Source organism: Lethenteron reissneri, chromosome 35 (assembly GCF_015708825.2).
Source record: "Lethenteron reissneri isolate LAM-NWPU_2019-01 chromosome 35, ASM1570882v1, whole genome shotgun sequence".
In the NCBI taxonomy this organism is placed as follows: Eukaryota; Metazoa; Chordata; class Hyperoartia; order Petromyzontiformes; family Petromyzontidae; genus Lethenteron; species Lethenteron reissneri.
Window position 1 is genome coordinate 8373936 of NC_083813.1, and position 24547 is coordinate 8398482.

The window sequence follows — 24547 nt, forward strand, 5'->3', positions numbered from 1 at the left end:
CAGCGCATGAGACGGTATTGCCACGAGAACAGGCGATCGAAATGTAACGGTACTCTAGAGACTGGAGTCTTTACAGTCGCAGCATGCATTGTGCCGTCAATGCCCAATTGTTTTTAAGGCTTAGTGCGCATGTTGAGCCTGAGAGCGGCCTTGGGGGACGTTGACGCATTTACGCATAAACGGCGTATGTTATAGCGTGCAAGTCTGCCTATTCTGTGATTGCAGTTCGATTCTACAGTACTTGGAATTGCATTTCGCCACCCCCCCCCCTCCTCCATTACAAGGGATAGTATGGTGATCAAACACAGGTGGTTATGAATGTTATTTTCTCCTCTTAGGTTTTTTCGGTAAAATAAAACAAATTAAAAAATTCACGACGTTTCGGAAGAAACACAAGCCTCCGTCTTCAGGTGGAACCGTCACAGCCACGACAGCTGTATTTTTTATTTTTATTTTAATTTTTTTACTTGATACAGCTGTCGTGGCGGTGACGGTTCCACCTGAAGACGGAGGCTTGTGTTGCTTTCGAAACGTCGTGAATTTTGTAATTTGTTTTATTTTACTTTTATTAATTTAAATTTTTTACCTACGTGACTTTACCGAAAAAACCTAAGAGTATGAATCCTTGCAGTCACGAAAGCTTCAAATCTAGAATTGTTATTTTGTACTTGAGCAGCACGAATTTGAGATATGGCACTGACGTTGTTTGAGATATAGCACGTGTGTATATTGTAGCACTGTTTTTTTATGTCAGTGATTTGTCAATACAATGTTTCAACATCATTTCCTGAAGCTGAATTTTTTTCTGACTCGTTAGTTTCTCCCCGATCTCAAAAGTGCTCAAACAAAAACGGGCCGATTATGTTCCAGGCAACACCTTATTGATAAAGTTTTGAGACTAAATGACCGATGTCCCATTTTCCAGGATTCCAGTTAAACCCCACAAATCTCACTCAACCTAAAAAAAATAAGAGGACTCATCATGAACATCACGTGATCGCAGCAACTCATATGATTATTAATGCTCAAAGTGTTTGCCCCTAAAATTAAAATGAACAACACTGTTAAAAACCAAACCCGTTTCATTCCATCTGACTCGTCCTTGACATACATTCCTTTTGCTGTGATAGAGGGAATGCTGAAGTGGAGCAGTTTTAAAAAATAAGCATAAAGGGAAGACTTGTGATCTGCAGTGTGTGGATGACATGAAACAGTCAGTCTGGTAGACCGAGTCCTCAACATGCATGGAGGAACCAACGAGTGAAGTTCATGGAACAGTACCATGGCATCTTCTTGATTCTTTCGGTAAAGTCACATAGAAGCGAAATAATAAAATATAATAAAAATAAAACATAATAAAATAATTCTCACGACGTTTTGGCCACAACGCAAGCAGCCGTCCTCAGGTGAAGAACAGGTCTGTCGGAAAGACAGCGTCTGCTAAATTCCTCTTGATATGCAAATTCATTTGTCAAGGCGCCCCTTCCCCCCCTCCAACCCAGCTTAAATATACGCTGCCAAGCCTGGTGGTGCCCATTCAGACACTGTCTTTCCGACAGACCTGTTCTTCACCTGAGGACGGCTGCTTGTGTTGTGGCCGAAACGTCGTGAGAATTATTTTATAATGTTTTATTTTTATTATATTTTATTATTTCCCTTCTACGTGACTTTACCGAAAGAACCAAGAAGATGAATCCCTGCAGTCACGAAAGCTTTAAATCGAAATTTAGTACCATGGCAGTCACGATGTAGCCATTCCACGATCTTGAACAACGATTTACAACAGAGCATGTTTCGTAATTAGAGCATGTGGTCCATTTTTGGAAATCTATTAATATCTAATTGGACGGCTGTGGGATCGAACCATCAACACAGCATGGGTAGAATCATCGACGCAGCGTAAACCAGCTGAGCGGCGAGCGCGCTTGACCATAACCTTGTGAACTTTGCGTGTGTGTCTGCGTGCTGTGGCAGGATTAACCAAGCGCCAACCCTGGGCTTTGAGACCGATGTCGGGGCACGCACGACGCATCACTTCATGTACCCGGAGAGTGCCAAGAACCTGCCGGCCAATGTCAGCTTCGTGCTTGTGCCCTTCAAGGTGCTGGACCTCATGTGGATCGCCAGCGCCCTGTCCGTCGGTGATATACGATTGTGAGTGTCACATGCACGCACCCTCTCTTGCGCCCGCCGCTCAGCGGATTCGTCCGCGTGAGTCGCCGTTAGGCCTGCAAGGAGCCGGGCTCAGAAGCGATTTTGAGATTGCCTTTGACGTGCGCGTGATAACAGGAGTCAAGGTGATTTAAACAATAAATAGGCGCAGACTTGTAATTCTATTTGTGAACCCACTGAGCCGTGCTATCTTGGCTTGGTATTAGTGCTGGTTTATTTGCATGGCCCTAATTCGTGCTCAGAAGCCACGCACCTTTGCTTTGCTTGAGATGTTTGTGCAAGGTTCAGCTTTCTGTCATCGTTGTTGTTCGAGGGCCTTTGCTGTGCATCAAGTTGACCGCACAAGCCGTCCGAGTCGAATGGGGTGCGATTGACAAATTACTTTGTACACGCCTGTCCTTCGCCCATTGAGGTGGAAGCAAGCCTTTCAGGGCTGGTGCATGGAAATGGCGAAGGGAAAGCGTTAGCTGTTTGTCAGCACATTCTGAGTTGCATTTTAAATCTTAGCAGCTGTGTCCTGGCACAGAAGAAGTGAAATTGCCATTAATCAGATTCACATGAGTAGGACCTTGCTCTTGCATTGCATCCCTGATATTGCCCTTGTATTACGTGGTGGCCATGCCCGCCATTGTACCAATGTACATATCTGCCATGTGTTACGAGCAGGGTTTCCCAAACTCCAAGCCCTCGCGATCCACCACCGCGCCACATCATCCCAGCGTTCACCAATTTACTCCCCATTCAAATACAAATGAACTCGATCCACGCTGCACGCGCCCGATGATCGTCAGGCACGTCCCACATGACGTGCTGAGCAATTGACACCGCACTGCGTCACGTGCAACCTGTGCATACGCACGCATGCCGAGATCTCGATCTTAATTTGAATCTGCTGTATTAACACGGAAAGACGCCGCGCAGCGGGTTGCAAGGACTGGGATTTGGGAGAGAAATAATTTTCATTAATAGGCATTGAATAATTAGCCTTTTCCGCAAGTTGATGATTTACCACAAATCAGGGTCTCGATTCAGATTTTAAAATGTTTATTTTTTCCCTTTCTGGTGAATACGTAGCAACTAGTGCCTGCAATGTTTACGTGAACATTTTTTTCATACAACGCACTGGACCAAAATTAATCTATAAGTACAATTCGATGCTTGTGTCGTGAGCACAAGAATATTTTCATTAATGAATCAATGCAACGGTACACACACCTTCATATTTACTCATCATAATAATCAGCCATGGTCAATCCACTGCAGGATGAAAGCCTCCCCAAGCCGCGGCCACAGTTTACAATTTTGCGATGTAGCATCTACTCAGTAATCTTCAAACGATTCAACTATTACGGCATATGTTTTGACGCGCAGCGAATAGTGCGAGCGAGTCTTGCGAAATACATGCAGCCGATATTAAACGAGATCATCTCCTCTCATGCCGCCCCGTAGCGTAGCCCAGTGCGGCACGTGGAGCCGTGAGCCTGATGCGAGCTGCGAATGGCTCAATATATATTTCACAGCAGGGAGGGCATTTACTGCCAATGTAGAAATCGTATATGTCCTCTGTTGCCTTGCATGGTGCCGACCGTCTGTGGCCGGGCATCAAAACGACGTTAATCATCCCCAGCCAGCGGCCTTAGTTGGAGAAGCAGATTGATCCCTCTGCTCATCTCACGGTGAACTGGGAAAACAGTCGTGGCCGTTAATGGAAAATAAATGTTGGCTAGAGATCCCCTAATCCTTCCTTCACCTCGACTTAAAGGATTGAATTAAATGACAGTTAGCGTAGGTGAAAAAGCGGGGCACACATTTTTAAAAATTCTTAATCCTTAATCCTGGTCTTTGATGGATTGTAATTCAGTAAAAAAAATAGTGCGGTCTTCAGTTGCTGTTATTTCCCCCCTCTGCCACTTTCTGTCCATGCGCATTGCTCACTTTGAAGTGGAGATTAAAATCAGGCATTATTGGATGATAGGAGGGTTTGCTCCTCTTGCACTTGGCCTCTGTCCCGTAGAGGAAAGGGTTAATGGGCAATGCCAAAGGGCCTGTTGTTCATTTGTCCCAAGAATTCCCTAAACTGCAACTGGACATCTGCATGGAGATTATCTAACCAGCATGCTGGGCAAAACATTTAAATTGTTTGTCATCAAACACAGTTTACCATGGCGGGTTTTTCTTTTGAGAGGTGGCTTTTGCCATTATTATTTTGTTTTCTTAACGCCCCTCAGATTATTTTTTGTAAGCGAATTTATATATTTTTTAAAATAACAAATGCAGCATGTTTGTGCAGAGCTATGGGAATAGCAGGAGGCTCAGTTCATAACCACATTGGACTTCTTGCACTGCCATACAAAAAAAAACAACTCTAAAATACCGCTTTATATATATATTTTTACGTAACTGAAAGCACGCCTTTAAAGCCTTTTCATATTGCATCGTGGCTGCGGAAGACAGCGGATATTGAACGTGTTGGTCCTTAAAGAAGACCTTCGGTCCCAGCACATTGAGGTAGACACGTACAGAGCTGCTGAGTCACAGATGTGAAGGCACATCTGTCTGTCGGAACACACATCGCGCGCGTCAGCATTACAGTCGTGATGTGGCAACGTGAGAAAACGCTCACCGGGGAAGTAACGATTGCCTCATCTAACATTTTGTCAGGGCCTTTAATCTGAAGCCTGGGTGAATGTCTGTTGTGTTATAAATGGTTGTAGGATGTGGAATTTGGCCTTGTGTTAAAGGCCTTGACTCCAGCCTTCATTGTCTCCTGTGCAGGGCTAGTTTAGTGTGATGGGGCCCAGGGCTGTTATGGTTTTGGGAGCTGCTCTTTATATTCATTTCCTTCCTACCACTGTTTTCTCACCACCCAATGCACAATGCTCAAACACCGCATTGTTATTTACCTTTAATATTTAATTTCTACGCAATCCAGGTTAAATCAAATACAGCTATATTGAGTTCTGCCCAGGACTATAGCAATACACTTGGTGATGCCGTGACATTAATGACCAAATTACGTTTTAGGATTCATCATCGTGCTGCAGTATTGCAGTTTCAACCATTGTGAAGAAGTACGTGTGTGTATATATTTTCGAGGTCCCTCAAAATACAAGGCCCTGGACTGTGGCCCCTGAAGCCAGGCCTCCTTTAATCCTGCCCGGCTGCTCTTGTGGTGCTCAGCCTCGCAACTGGAGCCTTTCCCAAAAAAATAAAACGAAAAAGTCAAGAAACCCCCACACATCAATTTAGTCTCGTAATCGCGCTCACGTTTAATGTCCGTGCGGAGTCGTGCACGCGTGAATGTTCACGCGACACGTATTTCTTTACGCGACTCCTCATAGCGTCCCGCAAGTAGAACCACCGCGGCATCCCGCGAGTTACATTCTTCACACTCTTTTCCGCTGCTTCTGCTCTGCTCTATTGAAGAAAACGTTTGCACACCTGTGTACCAGGTTAACGATAGAAAGGAGAAAAAAATCGGGGCAGGGGGGGGAGGCGGGTGGGGGAAGGGATGAAAGAAACCGCGTAAATAAATTGCACTTTTCATGGGAATTTCTAAATGTTGGCCAGGCGCAGTGGCGCTGATCCGCAGCTCTGTCCGAGTGTCAGACCATCACAGGCACAGTGTCTGTCAGTGGACAGTCATGGAGGAAGCAGCTGCCACCAAACACAGAACAGCTGCACAAAGAAAGCACGGGCTCGCCAAAGATAGTAAATGCGCAAAGACACGATTGACAGAAGCCCTTTTGCTTATTCTAGTGAACAAAAATAAGTATGTTGCCAGCGTTTGCGTTCAAATTCAGCGCCGTGGTTCTGAATCACGATGTATCCTGTATGGGTGCGTGCCGAGCGTCATTAGGCATCAAAAATACGTGCGGGAGCTTTATTTGTATGCGGTCAATAAAGGTGATATGGGATAACATTCTCATTTGAACAGTCGTTCATTTAATTCACTTTTATTGGTCGTTTAAAATACATTGGTGCCACGACAGAATTTACCACCCCAGGTGGTTTTCAGTTGACTCTCTGGTAAAATGACTCGAGAAGCAAATTTGCTCTTGGGCAATCGTACAGATGCTCGGTGAGAATTCAGATGTTAGTTCTGAGGCAACACTATCTGAGCTCGGTTGTGATGATTGTTTTTGCATTTTTAATTTCATTGTTTGTTTCTCAGTCCACTTGTCCTGGTGAGGGTGATGGTGGTGGCAGTATGTTAAGTAGGGTGGTCCAGACCTCCCTTTCCCCGGTGACAGACTCCAGCACTACATTACTATACACTACTATACACTACTATGCTATACTACTACACTATACACTACTATGCTATACTACTACACTATACACTACTATGCTATACTACTACCCTATACACTACTATAAACTACACCACTATACACTACACTATACACTACTATGCTATATTACTACACTATACACTACTATGCTATACTACTACACTATACACTACTATGCTATACTACTACCCTATACACTACTATAAACTACACCACTATACACTACACTATACACTACTATGCTATATTACTACACTATACACTACTATGCTATACTACTACACTATACACTACTATGCTATACTACTACCCTATACACTACTATAAACTACACCACTATACACTACACTATACACTACTATGCTATACTACTGCACTATACACTACTATGCTATACTACTACACTATACACTACTATGCTATACTACTACACTATACACTACTATAAACTACACTACTATACACTACACTATACACTACTATGCTATACTACTACACTATACACTACTATAAACTACACTACTATAAACTACACTACTATACACTACACTATACACAGACTCTAGCTCTTCCTGGGGAATCCCCATGTGCTCCTAGGCCAGCTGAGCGACATAGTCTCAACAGCGTGTCCTGGGCTGGCCCCGGGGTCTTCGCCGGTACCTGGAATGCAACATCTTTTAAGATTATTTTTACAAGTCTATTTATCCAGATGTTGCCTTGCTGTGATAAAAAAAAAAACATCCCTGCTCCCATTACACACCATAATTTTGTGAACAGAGAAAGTGAAGTATGTTTTTTTCGTGTTAAAGACTGTCAGCCCCAAATCCTCTCCACCGCAGGTTGACTCTTAACTTCCCGAGTGTATCGGCGAAGTTCAAGTAAAAAAAAAATGCACAAAGAAAATCGTCAGGCATTTATATTTACATTGCAGTCTGCAGTGCTGGACAGTGCCATGTGTATGCACGCTTCTGCGGTGGGTGCTTGGTGGTGCTGCCAACGCTGCCACATCTGTCAGGTGGCACAATTACCCCGTTTGACATGCTGAAAGAGGACATGGAATAGAATAAATTGAGTATTGAGATAAAATAAGGGGCCCTGTTTTTTTTATGTCCTTTGACCGCTGCTCGTCAGTGCGTTTCTATCTTTGACCACAACAAATATTGCTGGAGACGATTACGATGTATTTATTAAATGTAGTGTTAATAGATCATGCTGTGGTCACGTTTACTCATCATTATTGCATTGGTTAATACATCGGTATAATTTTGTGTATTAGCAATTTAGTTTATGTTAAAATAAACAGTCAAGCCATACTCTTTGTTTTTGTTGGAGAGGCTTGTGTTGTATGTAGCAGAGGAGCAAACTACGTGTAACGGTGCATTGAATTTAGTATGTGTATGAATCAATGCTGCAACTATGGTGTCAGTTGCTGCTGTGGTACAATGGTTGCACAATGGACTTGCAATCCAAAGGCCGATGCAGTTTAAACATCGGGCACATTTCTTATCACCCACCCCCTCCATCCACACAGCAGAGTAAACGTGTGCACGACAGTTCATTGATTGGCAGCTCATGTGGTGGGGGGGTAAAGTGTGGCTGCTCCCGCCTCTTTCAAGATGTCTGATGAAAATGGAACAGTAGGCCTAATACCCTCCCGAAACGGATTCTCTAGAGCACCTTAAACTAAACTTTATTTTATTTCATTTAAAGGCCCATTGAGCGATATCGTTCTTTTTCAGAAGCGACCTTGCCACACATGATGACTCAACGAAGTGGTTTATCTAATGGAAATGTATAGCAGCAGCCAAATACTATAAACGCATATTGATTATAAATGTGGGCAAAAAAAACGGAGGACCTGGATAAAATCCACGCGGCCACGGGGAGACCATGCAAACTCCAAATATACGGCAGCAGGCATCAGGGTTGGGACCGAACCCACGACTTCCTGTATACCAGGCGAGGTAGTTAACACCTCCTATCCACCGTGATGATGATGAGAGAGAGAGACACGCAAACTCCAAATATACAGCAGCAGGCGTCAGGGTCGGGATCGAACCCACGACCTCCTGCACACCAGGTGAGGTAGTTAACATCTCCTAGCCACCGTGATGATGATGAGAGAGAGAGAGAGACACGCAAACTCCAAATATACAGCAGCAGGCGTCAGGGTTGGGACCGAACCCACGACTTCCTGTATACCAGGCGAGGTAGTTAACATCTCCTAGCCACCGCGGCAACCTCTCTTGGAGGCCCTTTCACCAGCAGTGGCTTGAGCAGTACATTACAATGCTGCACCTTTACCTTTCTACCGCATGATGTTTATGAAATCTATGAATCGCCGAGGCAGGGAAGGTGATTCTCTGCACCGCTCGTGTGCAGTGATGGGGTTACGTGTGCACACCGTGTGTAGCGTCAGTAAGAAGCCACTTGGAACTGGATTGGGTGTAGCGTGTCCGTGCATGTCTGCACACAGAATTCCCATCGGTGCACCGTCAGTGCGTCGTGAAAAATGCAGCACTCAAAAATAGCGCCGGGGATGGTCAATAAAAACCTGGACAAGTTTTGACTAATAACTTTTGAGGCGCAGTATTTCAAGGCGGACGGATGACACTTGTAAGTGGCAGGTGAATCGATGCACTCTTATTTATCGGCCGTATTTATTTATTTACCGCTGCATCAGCGCAGCCACGGATGCACATTGTTTTGAAGTCTTAGCTGCCGACGCGGCATTTTTGTTATTCTCATCATATGGGCCGCTTCAAAACATTGGCCCACGTAAACGTGTTAAAGCGAGAGTCTGCCGAGGGTGGTTGATGATCCTGACGCGAAGGCACGAATTCTGCCGCACTGAATTAGATTTTAGAATGAGCAACGTTCCTCCACAGGGTGATGGGATCCGGGAGTAAATCTTTATAAAGTAGGTGCCGTTATTACTTGGGTCTAACCTTGAACAAATGGCTGCGATGCTCCTCCAATTTCTGTAGCCAATCAAGCAAGAGCTGGTAACTGCTCGCTCGGAGCGGCGGGCCAAGTGCTCAGCCATGCGGTGCCGCTGATGGCTCTTCCGCTTGGCGACTGTCTTTATGCATTCATCTGCATGGAAATCGCATTATGCATGCTCACAATGTGATGTGCGCCTGAACTTAATCTACACCGAAGGGGAATAGATTTGTGTTGTTGATTTTAAGTGAAAAGTGGCAGTGATGTCCCAACAAAGGGTGATGGTGCCTATTGAGTCACCATGAGGCTGCGAGCCTCTCCTGTAAAACTTCTTGACATCTGTGAAAAAGAGCTTCGTAGCTCATCAGATTCCTCTGGTATCAATCACGTTTTTGATTCTGACCGAGATCAGATTCCTCTGGTATCAATCACGTTTTTGATTCTGACCGAGAAGGAGCTGTAACTTGACGTGTGTGTTGCTGTTTGTTTTGGCAGTACGTACGCTCCGGTGAAACGGTTTCTCAGCGTAGACAAAGACAAGGTAAGACACACCGATACTTTAATTAAAATCACACTCCGTTTAAATGTATATGCTTTCTTTAGAAGCTTCATATTTCACAAAAATACTGCCGATGTAAAGCTTTCGTGACTGCAGGGATTCATCTTCTTGGTTCTTTCGGTAAAGTCACATAGAAGGGAAATAATAAAACAATAAAAATAAAACATAATAAAATAATTCTCACGACGTTTCGGCCACAACGCAAGCAGCCGTCCTCAGGTGAAGAACAGGTCATTCAGACGCTGTCTTTCCGACAGACCTGTTCTTCACCTGAGGACGGCTGCTTGCGTTGTGGCCGAAACGTCGTGAGTTTTATTTTATTATGTTTTATTTTTATTATTTTATTATTTCCCTTCTACGTGACTTTACTGAAAGAACCAAGAAGGAAGAATAACACTGCCGTGTCTTAATGAACGACGAAGTAATTGAAGGGACTGCCAAAGATTAATTTTCAACCAAATTGCTGGACCGGTCGAGGAAAAAGTACCGTACATAATGAATGTTGTTGTAACTATACCCTTATTAATTTTCTGTCTTGTCTTCTATGCCTAGTACAGTTGTAGAATATTAAAAATAATGATTGTTTATTAAAAGAGGAAAAAATTGTCGGAGATTTTAATGGTATGTGAATTATCCACGTGATATAATTTATCTTTGACAATATTTTTGTTATCATCATTGTAACCATGTTAATATAGATTTTGTTATTCTTAAAATAAATTTTGTAGAGCTAAGAAAGTAAACATAAAACAATGATGGTGTTGCTTGTGTGCATTCTTTGGCTAATTAACAACCACCTTATTATCTCACAGTGGCGTGCAAATGAATATGTAAAATAACTAAACAAATTGCATTTACGATGTTTGAGTCAGATTTTCTGTAATCGACTAGTCCACCGTCCATCAGTTGGATTGCCCGCTTAAAAAAAAACGCAACAATAGTTGGGAAAACAAGTTTCACCTCTGTAATCCCACTTGTGACGCTGGACGGGAGGTGGTGGGCGGGGCGTGATGATGTCATCGGAAGTCTAGGCCTCGTCATGCTCAGTGTGGCTTTTAGGGGATGGTTGTCATTTTTAAAAGGGCCCGAGATAATCAAGGACAAATAAGTAGCCAACGTTGAGTGGATTAATTGCCTAAACATCCGACACCTCAAATTTGAGGGCGGGCACAAGCCGGCGTGAGTAGGTTAAACGTTGAGTTTTATAAGGGCACCACGGGGTGACCAGCCACTTCCAACCCCCCACACAGCCCCACTCTCTCCACCCAGCCCCTCCCTTCCCCATCCCAGCCCCTCCCCACCCTCCCCAACCTCTCCACCCAGCCCCACCCCTCCCATTTTTGGATGCACGACGGACGGACACAATAATCCCCTGTGGGCTGGTGTAACCAGGAGGTTCCTACCAGTACAGATAAACAATCCTGCTAACATTCATCTCTCGGCATAATAAAACACGTATTTATTTTATCCGATCGGACAACTTCGTCTTCTGGACTTGTGCGAATACACCAATGTGCTGATGTGTCCTAAACCGGTCCAGAAATTGCTTTTATGAATATTTGCCATTGTCTATGAGGCCAGTTGGCCAGGCAGGTGGGGTGTGGCGGCTAAAAATACGCATCTTTCGACTGGGATAGAACAAATATGAGCGTGTAATTATTATAGTTCTCTGTGTTTTGGTGTTCATTGACCAAGGGTGTATGAAGAGCACGAGAAACGGCCAGATTTGCTGCTTTTCTTGTTTAGAATAAAACCACTGAGTGTGGATGGTCCTGTGGTGAGAGGGGTCGTATTTTCAACAAATGAGGTTTCCGAAGCTGCTGGCCAGCAAAAAAAAAAATGATTTCTGATAATTGTCTCCCTGGCTGCAATTTTTATTCGGGTCACAGTGATGATGTCTTATGAGTTACGTTGATTGGATGGTTACTCGAGCTGCAGTAATTTATTTTTGGTGCTTTGAGGAGCAGGAAAAGAGAAAATAAGTTAAATGAAATGGCAGAGGTTGTGTCCCACAGTCTGATAGTTCTGCTTTTCACGTTACTCAATCAATATCACCCAGCTTTTTCCGCAGATTCACAGTAAAAGCAATCAAAGTCTCATCTCTTCCACTGTGAGAGAAAAATTCAGGAAAATAAAAATCCAATTCGTGAATGGAATACAATCAAAATGTAATAGTGCTTTTGGTCCACGGTTATATATTCGAATGCCATTTGGCAAAACATGAAGCCGAAAAATACAATCTGTATGGATGATACAAGCACGACACTTCTTTGTGGTGAGGAAATTAAGTGTCCTCATTCTTCATTTTTGTATTTGTCCACATGCACATTTGGAAACGTAGGCAACCAACATTATTACCAAACGATGTGCCTTTGTGTTTTGCTAAGTAAGATTTATTACACTTAATTAATTGCATTTTATTATGTAATACTCTTTGTATAGCAAAACCAGTATCCTTCAGGGGTGGAATTCTTTACCTCCCTCAGCGATTTGATAATACATTTGTGGAATTTTGTATCATATTTCGATTCAAGATTTTTTTTTCAACTTGAAATGGGAGTTGGGGGTCTAAGTTGTTCCTGAGTTCAGAGCGAGTTTGTTCGTTCAGGGCAAGCCTGTAGAATGCGGAATACAGAATACAGATTGTAAATACTGTACAGTATTTACAATCTGTATTCATTATAGAATCATTTTAGGATTAGGATTACTCGGTAGTTTGTTTTGAATTCACATTTGTCAGCTAGGCATTCATATAATGCAGACAACTAATTATAGCGGTAATTGCGCATTACATAATTGTGCGCTTTACTTATAGATGTTCAAAGTGGTCCTTTAAATAAATAAATCGTGGAAAATAGTAATTTGCAGAAGGGGTTTCCCCCCCCCCCCCCCCCAGTATAACTACCCCATCGAGATGTGGCATAAACATTCCTATGGAGGGAGCTGGTAGGAACGTTGGGTTGCTCGGTCAATGGCCAGGGTCAACGGCGGCGTGGTGTATTCCGCAAATATGCCCGACTGTGAGGGCGGGCACAAGCCGGCGTGAGTAGGTTAAACGTTGAGTTTTATAAGGGCACCACGGGGTGACCAGCTCCTCCCCACCCAGCCCCACCCCTCCCACCCCCCCACCCAGCCCCACCCTCCCCTCCCCACCCAGCCCCACCCTCCCCACCCAGCCCCTCCCCACCCTCCCCACCCAGCCCCTCCCCACCCTCCCCTCCCCACCCAGCCCCACCCTCCCCACCCAGCCCCTCCCCACCCAGCCCCTCCCTCCCCACCCAGCCCCTCCCTGCATGACGGACGGACACAATAATCCCCTATGGGCTGGTGGAACCAGTGGGTTGCTACCAGTATAAACATTGCCATTGCCGTTACAGGTAAGCGGTACAAATGTGCCAAGCGCGCTTAAGTGTTAAGCAAAAAAATGCATTAACCTATAACAGTGCATCATTTTTATGCCAGTGGAAATGTCTATTTTCTTTACTCTGTTAACTTTGGAAGTGCCTATTACTCATGCAGTACTGTGTTTGCATGCCTGGCGGTAATTTCACAGCCCATAGTGAGAGCACAGCTTATAATGTTTTGTTCTGTTGAGACCCGCACAACAATTGCCCTTATATCCTGGCTTTGTTATGCTGTCAGTGTGATTTAAGTGAGGGCAGACACCACAGAGGTGTGCAAATGTGTCTAGGAAACACAATGGCTTCAGGATGTGCTCGTACAGCCCTCACTCGTGGTGAGAGCAGTCACAGAACAACCCCCTGAAGCCATTGTGAGCAGTGCAGACGATCACAATCCAACCTACAATGTATGTATGTTGAGCTTTTTTAACACCGTACGTTGCCAACTGCGCTAATTGGAGGTGCGGGGGAAAGACAACAATCTAAACACAAATAGCATTTAAAATAAATTAGTTTTCAATCTAATTGATTTAAAAGCGCATAGCTCCAGTGGCTTCCAAACGTCGAAAGGAAGAGCGTTCCAGACGGCTGCAAAAGCGCATCCGAAAGTGCGCAAAATCTACTTTGTTTTAATAGAGGGCCCAAATGCATTGACCGTATTCTCCAGCTTACATGACACACATTTTCCCTTGTGTTTGAAAACAAACTTTGGGGAAGGGGTGTGTGTGCTGTAATCCATAGGCATGTGTGTGTGTGACCATATTTGTGTAATTGTATGAACACTGGTCACACATTTGGTGCTTCTTTCTCTGTTGGAGCATCTTGTACTCTGGAGAATTCCCAAGATGCCGTGCGATAAAGGCAAAAACTAGTTTATTATTAAAATGCGTTGTTCTGAAAGTGGAGATGGCATACATTAGATGCCGCATAAATACTTTTCGGTGCATGTTCCATGGGCCATTGGTGTCGTGCGTAGCTCTAAATTGAACCTGTGTCAACTGCATCGTCGCACAATGTGCTAACCATATGTGCGTAGAATTACATATTCAAACAATCCAACACAAAGTCAAAGATCCCCTATTGAGCCTTTTTCGCCTGTTGAGGAGAGTAGGGAGCAAGCACCTATGAAGGCCGGCTTGCCACACGGGGGGGGGGAGGCAAAACCACATCCACGTTTTTTTTCTCTCCCCAGTGCCAATATTTACACAGCACACCAGGTACTCATTTAAAGCCGGGTTGACATCGGGGAGGCCCAGGACAGGTTCAGATATTTATCACTGATGTTGGCCATGCCATGTGTAACATACAGTGTCAAACTCAGGTTTTCAGGTTCCATAGCACAGTGGACTACCCCCACTAGATTGCAGGTCCACACAACATAATTCAACACACGCACACACACCGTACTGCATGATTTATCATTATTGATCGTAAAATGGCAGTGTTGACTCATTTGTCTGCCCCTATAGCTAATGCCCCACTTATTGATGCCATCTGCGTTGGCTTCAGAGTCGATCACTGTGCCACAAAAGGGTGAAACTGTTCATTGTTTGTTATATTCCACCATCACATTTATTGTTGCTCCGTAGCTTGCCCAAAATGATAGACGAATTCCGATTTAAAGCTTTCGTGACTGCAGGGATTCATCTTCTTGGTTCTTTCGGTAAAGTCACGTAGAATGGAAATAATAAAATAAATAAATAGAATGAAACATAATAAAATAATAATAAATAATACAAAAATACACCATAATAAAATAATATTTTATTATGTTTTATTTTTATTATTTTATTATTTCCATTCTACGTGACTTTACCGAAAGAACCACGAAGATGAATGCTTATATGTTGGGTAAGATTACATCATGATAATGTACAACCCTTCTGTAAATCCACTGCCAGATGAGGGCCTCCCTGTCCTGTGTTGGTCATGGGGGCGTTGTTTGACCATACTGCACGGCTCTGGTCACTGCCGGTTGGTGATAGAGGAGGCAGAGCCTAACTAGTATTCGCGTAATTCATCGCTGATGTGAGCCTTAGCCTGGGATGGAACTTACCAGCCCGGATTCGTAGTGCAATGCACCTCCCACTTAACAGGGTTGGCTACGTACGGTGCGAAGAAAGTTCGGCATGCATACATACAAGTCGCTAATCACTGTGCCACCGCTGCACCCCAATATTATCTTGCGTACTTTTATATTATAGAAGGAATATCGTTGGTGTTGTTGTTGAAAGCCTGACCTGCAAAAGGACAGGTTATTTGTGTATTCAGCAGCAATTTATTGTGCAGTACATCTCTACATCGAGTGTAGCTTTCAAAATAGCACGGCCATATTGCTACGAGTTCTGTGTCCAGATAAGTAACGTACTTTCTCCCCCGCTTCAGTGAGTACTTTTGAATTTTGCCTCCATTACGGACATCCTGTGTGCGCCATTGAGAGACTTTGAATCTAACTGCGGCTGAGCCACAAGGGGAGTGACAACTTCTCGTGTAAGCAATAAGTCCCCCTGGTTTTTTGGAATTGTCGGAGTGCACCTCGCAGCGTTTTCAGCCTCGGTATTATTGAATTTCATGCATGCTCAAGGGCACGTAAGACACTCTGCGCAAGCGGCGCACGGCAGACAACCTCTTGAATATTTATGCGGATTCATCTTTTTTGCTGGATTATTTTGAATGCATCGGTGTGTCTGCAGTGTTGGCAAATAGGTAAATGAGCAGACACGTATTAAACATGTCGATAGTCTATATGTGCACCAGGACTCTTGATTAATGATACTTGGTATGAATGGTTCAAATTCAGCACGTAATGTTGACATATTAGTAATGAATGTGTCGCCAAGATATATTTAATGTAAGAGTGCAAGATGAACGAATGCACAAATATAAATATGAAATTTGGAGGGAGCCGTGCATGTATGTACGTATGTTGAACTTCTTTTGCACCGTACGTAGCCAGGCGTTGGGGGGTGGGGGGGGATAACAAACTAAACACAAACAACTGTTCTAAAGAAATCCATTTTCAACCTAGAAATACCATGTGTATTTATGAAAAGTCTAAGTGCAACCGCAGGTTCATCACTGGGGGAAAAAAGGGATACATTTATATATTTATGATTTTTACTTGAGGGAAGAGACAGTCGGCCATAGGCAGGGGAGAAGACGAAGATGTGGACTTGAACAGGAGTGGAGAACTTCTCCGCAGACTTACGTATGTTGAAATCGTTTCGCACCGTACGTAGGCAACCGTGCTCGATGGCCGGTCAGAGGGAATTTCCAGGCTGTGTGGACAGCAGAGGAGGGGAGTAACTTCCAACGGGCGTGAAGGTTAAACTGTGGGGGCCTTCGACAGAGCGCTTTGCTTGGTGGAGCAGAGGGCTTATGAATGGACCCTCTAAAGTGTACCCCCTGGCAGCCACCAACTATGAGTGCGCTCGCTTCTCTTGTGGCGGCGATGATAGAATTTCTGTCATCTCTAAAAAACTTGGCTTTCAAACGCTCGACCTTTATTCACAGACTATTTAGTTACGTGGAGCATCCTTCCCGTTCACCACCCACACGACTCCAACCGCAAACTCTTATCATCTACCGCCCACCAATGCCACTCATTTCGTGTCTGCCTTTGCTGATATCTCAACCAGTCCTGGCCTCCACCATCCTGCCCTCCCCCCCACCTCAACCTCTTCAACCAACCCTCAGTGACCAGCATGGTGATGTATGTCTTCATCCAGCAGTGGATTGACAAAGGGCAATGATTATTAACATCATTATCATTACATTAAATGCTACTTTACTGTACCTAGTGCATAAAGTTAACCCAGAACCGACAGCATGGGGAAGCCTTCATCCAGCAGTGGATTGACAAAGGGCAATGATTATTGACATCATTATCATTGCTATATTAAACGCCACTTTACTGTACCTACCACGTTACTACGGCGTGTGCATTCTGCGTATGCAGACCGTGACCTCGTGTGTGACCACAGAACAAAGATCATTGACCGCTGTGTTGCGACAGCGGGACAATAAACGCACAATTGAGAGCGGGGAGTGGCACAAGCCCGCATTTGTCTTCCCGCTAATCTTATTGGCTTTCGGCACGGAGGCAGCTCCCGGCTTGTCTTCCCGTGGCCGTCTAGACGGCCCTCATTCATTTATTTAGAATCTCATCCGACGACGAGGGAGGCTTTATTTGAGCGATAATGCTGAGGTCACCGCGCAGCGAAACTCAAGGACGGCAGATGTAACGTGTGCCTGAAAGTTGAGATGCGTCGCAGTCACGGTTAGTGGTCTCAGCGTTTACCAAACAAGGTCCCTATAAATATGCACTGTGACTTGAGCAGCGGCATTTGAATAGGCACCCAAAGGCATAATGGATCATGATATCGTCATCATCGGCGTATGATCAAACCACTGCTGGATGAACGCATCGCCAAGTCGACACCGCCTCTCGCATTTCGGCAGCACTCGTACACGGGCTGCTTTAGTCGCTCCGTCTCCTTGGGGGACATCCTTCAGAGGGCGTTATGTTCCTTGGCTGCCACTGAATCACTATTTCTGTCCATCGCCCATCGACCCCTCCAGTGACGTGCCCCCTCCCCAAGGCCACTCAGTTTTGAATGCTGTCTTTAATCTGCCGACGATATGTAATCCACGTGAACTTCTTTCTGTCTCGCAATGTAATTGCAAGCATGCATCTCCCGTCATATTAAAATGTAATCCTACTTGTCTTTTGAAATTCGGTAGAGGTATTAAAGGCCATACATGTGTGTTTGTATGCATGTGTAACGGGTTCCGGAGACACTTGTAGATGTAACTTCTTTATTACAATACAACACTCCAACAGTCCTGATACTCTGTTACAGCCTAGGTACACAGCCTAGCTACACAGCCTAGATACTCTAGATACTCTACTCTGGCTACGCTCGCCCTCACAAGGTCGTAGAGTCGGGAGTTCCAGAGTCCCAGCGCTGGCTCTCACAGCATCCCAGGGTCTTCAGATGGCTGGTCGTGGGTCTTGGGTCTTGAGTTACAACTGGGCCCCGATCGTCCAGGGAGCTCTCCTTTTATGCCTGGTCCGACGAGGGGTGGGGCCGTGTGCGCCACCAGACATCCCACAGAGCACACACAGCCTCCCCCCCCGTTGGCGGCGCCAAAAAGGCTTAAGCGCCTGGGAACCCAACGCCTGGCGCCCAAAGGCTTAAAAGCGTCTGGACCCCCTGGGAACCCAGTGCCTGGCGCCCAGAGGCTTACGCGTCTGGACCCACCTGGGAACCCAGAGCCTACAGCAGCCCCTCCCTTCTTATGTCACTACATTACCCCCCTCTACGTAGCCTCCAGCCGTCCCGGCTGTCAATAATTAGAAAGTTTAAATTAACGAAAGGGAGAGAGAGAAAAAAATATGCGAGCCTCAACAGGAAAAGAAAAGAGAACATGAAAGCAACCATAAAAACCATAACCAACCTGTACAACTCTACACTATATACAAGCATCAATCAACAAAAAGGTGAAGCAATGACACGTGAACAAACGACCCGCGGCACACCTAGCCCTCCTCGGGATCCGCATAGAAAACGGGGAATTAACAACAAATATACAGATTCCGACGCGTTGGATGCACAACCAACACCGGTAATCGAACCGAAATCACACAACCACCGCATAGATGGCAGGGATCCACACCACTCTGCCAGCCTCCCATCCGTCAGGTGGAGAGAAGGCGAAGACCAACATGTCGAGCATCCCTCTACACACACTTATCCGGACGTCTGTCTACGTCCCGGGTCGAGAAGTCGTACTTCAGGGCCGACCCATGTACTGGGCAAAGAAGTCGCACTTCAGGGCTGCTCCAGTATCTACATTTTTAAATATATAAAATTTACATGACACAACCAAAATAAATCTGCCTGCTCCTGTCCATAAATGGTGGCCGCACGCGCGAACCGCATCTCCAAGGCATCCCGTGCTTGCGTCCCAGCAGCCTTCAATGAAGACCACCACCGACATTGCATGTCAACCGTTTGCACCCCCCGCGTTTCCAACGTGGCGTCTCCATCCTAAAACCGCGCACGTCGGCCATATCGGGGGGGACTTCAACCCAGTCTCTCTCCAAGACTCGCATCGCAGCATATAGCTGTACCGACCGATCTGAGACCCAACCTCTCTCCAAGACTCGCATCGCAGTATATAGCTGTACCGACCGATCTGAGACCCAACCTCTCTCCAAGACTCGCATCGCAGCATATAGCTGTACCGACCGATCTGAGACCCAACCTCTCTCCAAGACTCGCATCGCAGCATATAGCTGTACCGACCGATCTGAGACCCAACCTCTCTCCAAGACTCGCATCGCAGCATATAGCTGTACCGACCGATCTGAGACCCAACCTCTCTCCAAGACTCGCATCGCAGCATATAGCTGTACCGACCGATCTGAGACGACCCATTGTTCACTCCCTGCACAACATGCACCCTAACAACTGAGGGATACAGTCCCAACGTAACGGGACAACTACACCTGAACACCACGAATCTCCAGCCCACTGTTTCAACGCGCCTCGGAGTGTTTCAATCTCCGGGCCGTCAGGTCAAGCCGTCAGCTATTCCATGACGGGACCACACTCTCCGAGCCCTGTGAGCGTACAGCCCACTAGGCCAGACATGCCACGGAGTGTTTCAATCTCCGGGCTGTCAGGTCAAGCCGTCAGCCATAGCATGACGGGACCACACTCTCCGAGCCATGTGAGCACACAGCCCACTAGGCTAGACATGCCACGGAGTGTCTCTATCTCCGGGCTGTCAGGTCAAGCCGTCAGCCATAGCATGACGGGACCACACTCTCCGAGCCATGTGAGCACACAGCCCACTAGGCTAGACATGCCACGGAGTGTCTCTATCTCCGGGCTGTCAGGTCAAGCCGTCAGCCATAGCATGACGGGACCACAACTCTCGTGTTAGACATGCAACACCCGCTGGGCCATCCTGGTCAGGATCTGCACCCCAAGATATTTGAGAGCCAGCATGACAATTCCAAATCCTTGGCAGCATGTCACCATCTCAAGATAAATGCCCCATACAGTATATACATCGTTAACAATGACAGCACAAGCTATACATTAACAATCACGAACAAAGCTCAATATAAACCATACATTGTTAACAATCACAAGCAAAGTTTCGCACACACATTGACAACACTCACGGGCGAAGCTCCACACAGTTTACCCAACAACAGTCACGACTCCCCGACGACAACGAAGAAAATATCAACAAAAAAATCATTAATCCGGAGCGCGTAAAATGTACGAAGTGTCAGGGGCCTGGTCTCCCGACCTCCAACCTTTGGCCAGAGCAGCAGGGGCGGCGAGCAGCGAGTCGGTCCATGTGCCGGCCCCGGCGCTGGTTACAGTAAGAATGGCGCCCTCACTGTCCGGTCGCAGCGCTGATGACGCGGTATGCTAGGTTGCCAACAGCTGTCACCCGGCGGTGAGGGACGCAGCGCTGATGACGCGGCGTCGTCGGGTTGGCACACGCTGGGCCCGGAAGTGACGTCGCTCCCAGCGGTCACTGCTCCTCTGGTGGAAGTGACGACACACCCGGAAGTATCTCTCACATCCGTGGGGGGAATGGCGGCGGCGTTGGGCTCGGGCGAGCGCCGCGCCGCCTCTCTCCCTCCCGCCGCCATCGGCCGCGAGCACCGCAGCTCGCCCAGGAGGGAGGCGGTGGCGCAGAGCAGCTCTGCGAGGCGAAGCAGCGCCTCCTCCATCTCTGCTCCCGACGCTGGAGAGGGGACGGTCGGCGGAGCAGACAGCTGCTCAGCCGGCGGTGCGGCGTTGTTGTCGGCCGGCGGTGCAGCGTCGCTGTCGGCCGGCGTTGGCCGCCCCATCGCTGCCTGCTCCTCTTCATCGCCGTCAGGACTGAAGGTACGTGGCTTACTTCTTGTCTCCATAGCCACTTCTAACACCAAATGTAACGGGTTCCGGAGACACTTGTAGATGTAACTTCTTTATTACAATACAACACTCCAACAGTCCTGATACTCTGTTACAGCCTAGGTACACAGCCTAGCTACACAGCCTAGATACTCTAGATACTCTACTCTGGCTACGCTCGCCCTCACAAGGTCGTAGAGTCGGGAGTTCCAGAGTCCCAGCGCTGGCTCTCACAGCATCCCAGGGTCTTCAGATGGCTGGTCGTGGGTCTTGGGTCTTGAGTTACAACTGGGCCCCGATCGTCCAGGGAGCTCTCCTTTTATGCCTGGTCCGACGAGGGGTGGGGCTGTGTGCGCCACCAGACATCCCACAGAGCACACACAGCCTCCCCCCCGTTGGCGGCGCCAAAAAGGCTTAAGCGCCTGGGAACCCAACGCCTGGCGCCCAAAGGCTTAAAAGCGTCTGGACCCCCTGGGAACCCAGTGCCTGGCGCCCAGAGGCTTACGCGTCTGGACCCACCTGGGAACCCAGAGCCTACAGCAGCCCCTCCCTTCTTATGTCACTACACATGCCCCCAAGCTTTTGCGATGGGCCATCGTATTACCTGCCTAGCTTGTAACACACAGCAGTGTAATCCTTTCCTCTCTCTGGCATCTGTGCATTTGTCCTTTTTAAGAAAAGAGGTCCTTTCTGAGACCTTGGGGAAGCAGTGCCATGCAACCAGAATTCATTTGCCGTACCGGGGAAGGCGGAGGAGGGGGGGCCCTACTTGACAAATTGCGAGCGTGATCCAACCTTCCTCAGCCACCCAGTCCCCTCTCTCCATTATCGCTCCGGTCCCACCCTGCAAGAAACCCAACGCTGTGCCCGCCCGATCTGTCTTCGTCAACTAATTGTTACACCCCTGTCTGTTGACACTGTTCCCCAGGTTATAGAGCACCCCCCCCCCCCCCCCCCCCCTCTGTCGTAGCTGCAGGCGCTTCCAAAACCAACACGATGTAAATCGGCAGCCGTGTGTGTGTGTGCGTGTGCGACAGTCTGCAATTACCTGAGTTGTTAAGTCACGTCACGCACATTAGAAACTGATTAATTGGTTAAACGTTCATTAAGATGTATCGTAAGTATCGTGTTGTTTTGAAGAAACGGCCTTGCGTAGAGCTCTGGTTTTTATCGGGTTCTCTAGTCGGAGCAGACATAATAAGCTATTTGGAACACGTTTGAAAAGCTCTTTCAGAATTACAAGTTTGGTTTTAATAAAGGGCGTAGCGGTGCGGTGTTGGGCGCGATGTCCGGAGCCTCCGCTTCACGCGCTGGAAGATTCTTCGGCAACTGAAGCTCTCAGCGTGTGCATACCATGCATCAAGGTGCTATAGGAAATGCTCTTTAAAAGAAATAAAAAATCTTATTATGCCGAACTACACAGCACAACCCAAAAAAACATTGGGAGAGTTTCTACAACACAGCTGTGAAAACCTACCTCATTGAAAAATTGCCGTTCATTATTTTTGAGGATGCAATACAATCAGTAAATTTAATCGTCGTTTTGTTCTTCTGCATGCATTTTTTTTATCGTTCCCAAATCCTGACTCATTTGCTCCTGCTTACTTGAAATCCATATCCTTGTTTTCATTTAGAGGTCATGGCATCCTGTCTGTATGTGATTGCGCATCTGTGCGTGCGTGTGTGGGTGGGGGAGCGGTAGTGTAGCGGTTAGCGCGCTGCGCTACGAAGCCAGCAACCCGGGTTCGATTCCCGCTCACAGCCAACGTCAGTGACGATTATTTGAGCCGCTCCTGGGCCTCCCCTAGGTCGACTCGGCCTCAAATTAGTACCTGCTGTGGTGTGTAAACATCGTCACTAGGGAGACAAAGGCGGCCGGGCGTGGTGCTGACCACACACTCGCTCGTGTGCTGTTCCAGCCTTCATAGGTGCTCGCTAACAGCACTTGCCCCTACAGTCTGTTACAAGCTTTGTCTTTGTGGGAAGGGGATGCAGAAGCGTAGTGGTTAGCACCACGGCGTTACGAATCTGGCGACCCAAGTTTTATTCCTGCTGACAGCTAACACCAGTGATGGATATGTGAACTGGCCCCGAGTTGCCCTTCCATTAGTTTGACTCTGCCTGAAATGAGTACCTGGTTTGGTATGCAAACATCAGCACTGCAGAGACAAAAAAAAAGAGGCCGGGCATGGTGCTGGCCACACCACCGCCCCCCATATCACGGGAGCGAGCCAGGCGACAGGAGGGATCTCTGTCTTTGTTATGCGCCAGTGTGAGTGTACATGTTTAACGCATCAGTACAGTTTACATTCCTGCTCTTGTCCCATTTTGGCTGAATGCCCATTTGTCGCAGTTAGCCGCATGAACGGAATGCTCCCGTGTTGTGCCCTGACCTATAAGCCCTCCGCACCCCACTGGGGATTGCCGCTGAAATGCAATTCTGATAAGGTCCTCTGCCTTGCCGGCTGATTTTCAATGTAAACAAAGCACAATTACCTGAAATTAATGGCCATTGACAACAACAACAATTGTATTGTACTGCAAATAAACAACATTTATTGTATTATTGCAAACACGCATTACAAGCGCAGTTGTAAGTCAACATTTATTTTAATATTTGTTTATAATTATGTATTGCTCATCAATTATATATTTATGCATTTGTATTAATTGCGTAAGCTTTTTGTGGTGGGGGGGGGGAGGGTACAGTGGTTAGCGTATTATGCAATTAACCAGACCCGCATCTGAGTTCGATTCCTCGCCCTGACTACCATCAGTGGCGAGTAATATCTGAACCTGTCCTGGGCCTCCCCCTTTACCAGCCTGCACTGCTCAGCATGGTGAAGTACGGTCAAACAACCTCCATGACCAACACAGCGTGGTGCGACCTTCATCCAGCAGTCGATTGACAAGCGGCTGAATGTTTTGTTACGTAGCATGATGAAATGCAGCACGGACCTTCATCTGGCCTCCATAAGCTCAGCCAAACTGGCACATTTGTAAGAGCAAACGAAATCTGTGTGTGAGCTGGGATCGATGAGGATATTCCGCATCCTGTGTTTGGCATCCGCCACGGCGTTTGATGTGCGATCGGCTCCCTAGTAAGTGACCGTTCCCGTCTGCAGGTGCTCATCTACAATCCCGCCTTCTTCAAATACATCCACGACAGCTGGACGGAGCACCACGGCCGCTACCCCTCCACTGGCATGGTGGCGCTTTTCTTCGCGCTGCACGTCTGCGACGAGGTAC

At 46.7% G+C, this 24547-nt stretch overlaps 1 protein-coding gene across 2 annotated transcripts in view; it reads left to right on the forward strand.

Moving 5' to 3' along the window:
- The window catches only part of ST3GAL2 (ST3 beta-galactoside alpha-2,3-sialyltransferase 2), a 107903-nt gene that overhangs the window by 71344 nt on the left and 12012 nt on the right, over positions 1-24547 (forward strand). For both annotated transcript variants that reach the window (XM_061565720.1, XM_061565721.1), the window contains exons 5-7: positions 1975-2154; positions 9906-9951; positions 24424-24543. In XM_061565720.1, coding sequence (XP_061421704.1) covers positions 1975-2154; positions 9906-9951; positions 24424-24543 — 346 coding nt within the window. The remainder of the gene's footprint in view (positions 1-1974; positions 2155-9905; positions 9952-24423; positions 24544-24547) is intronic.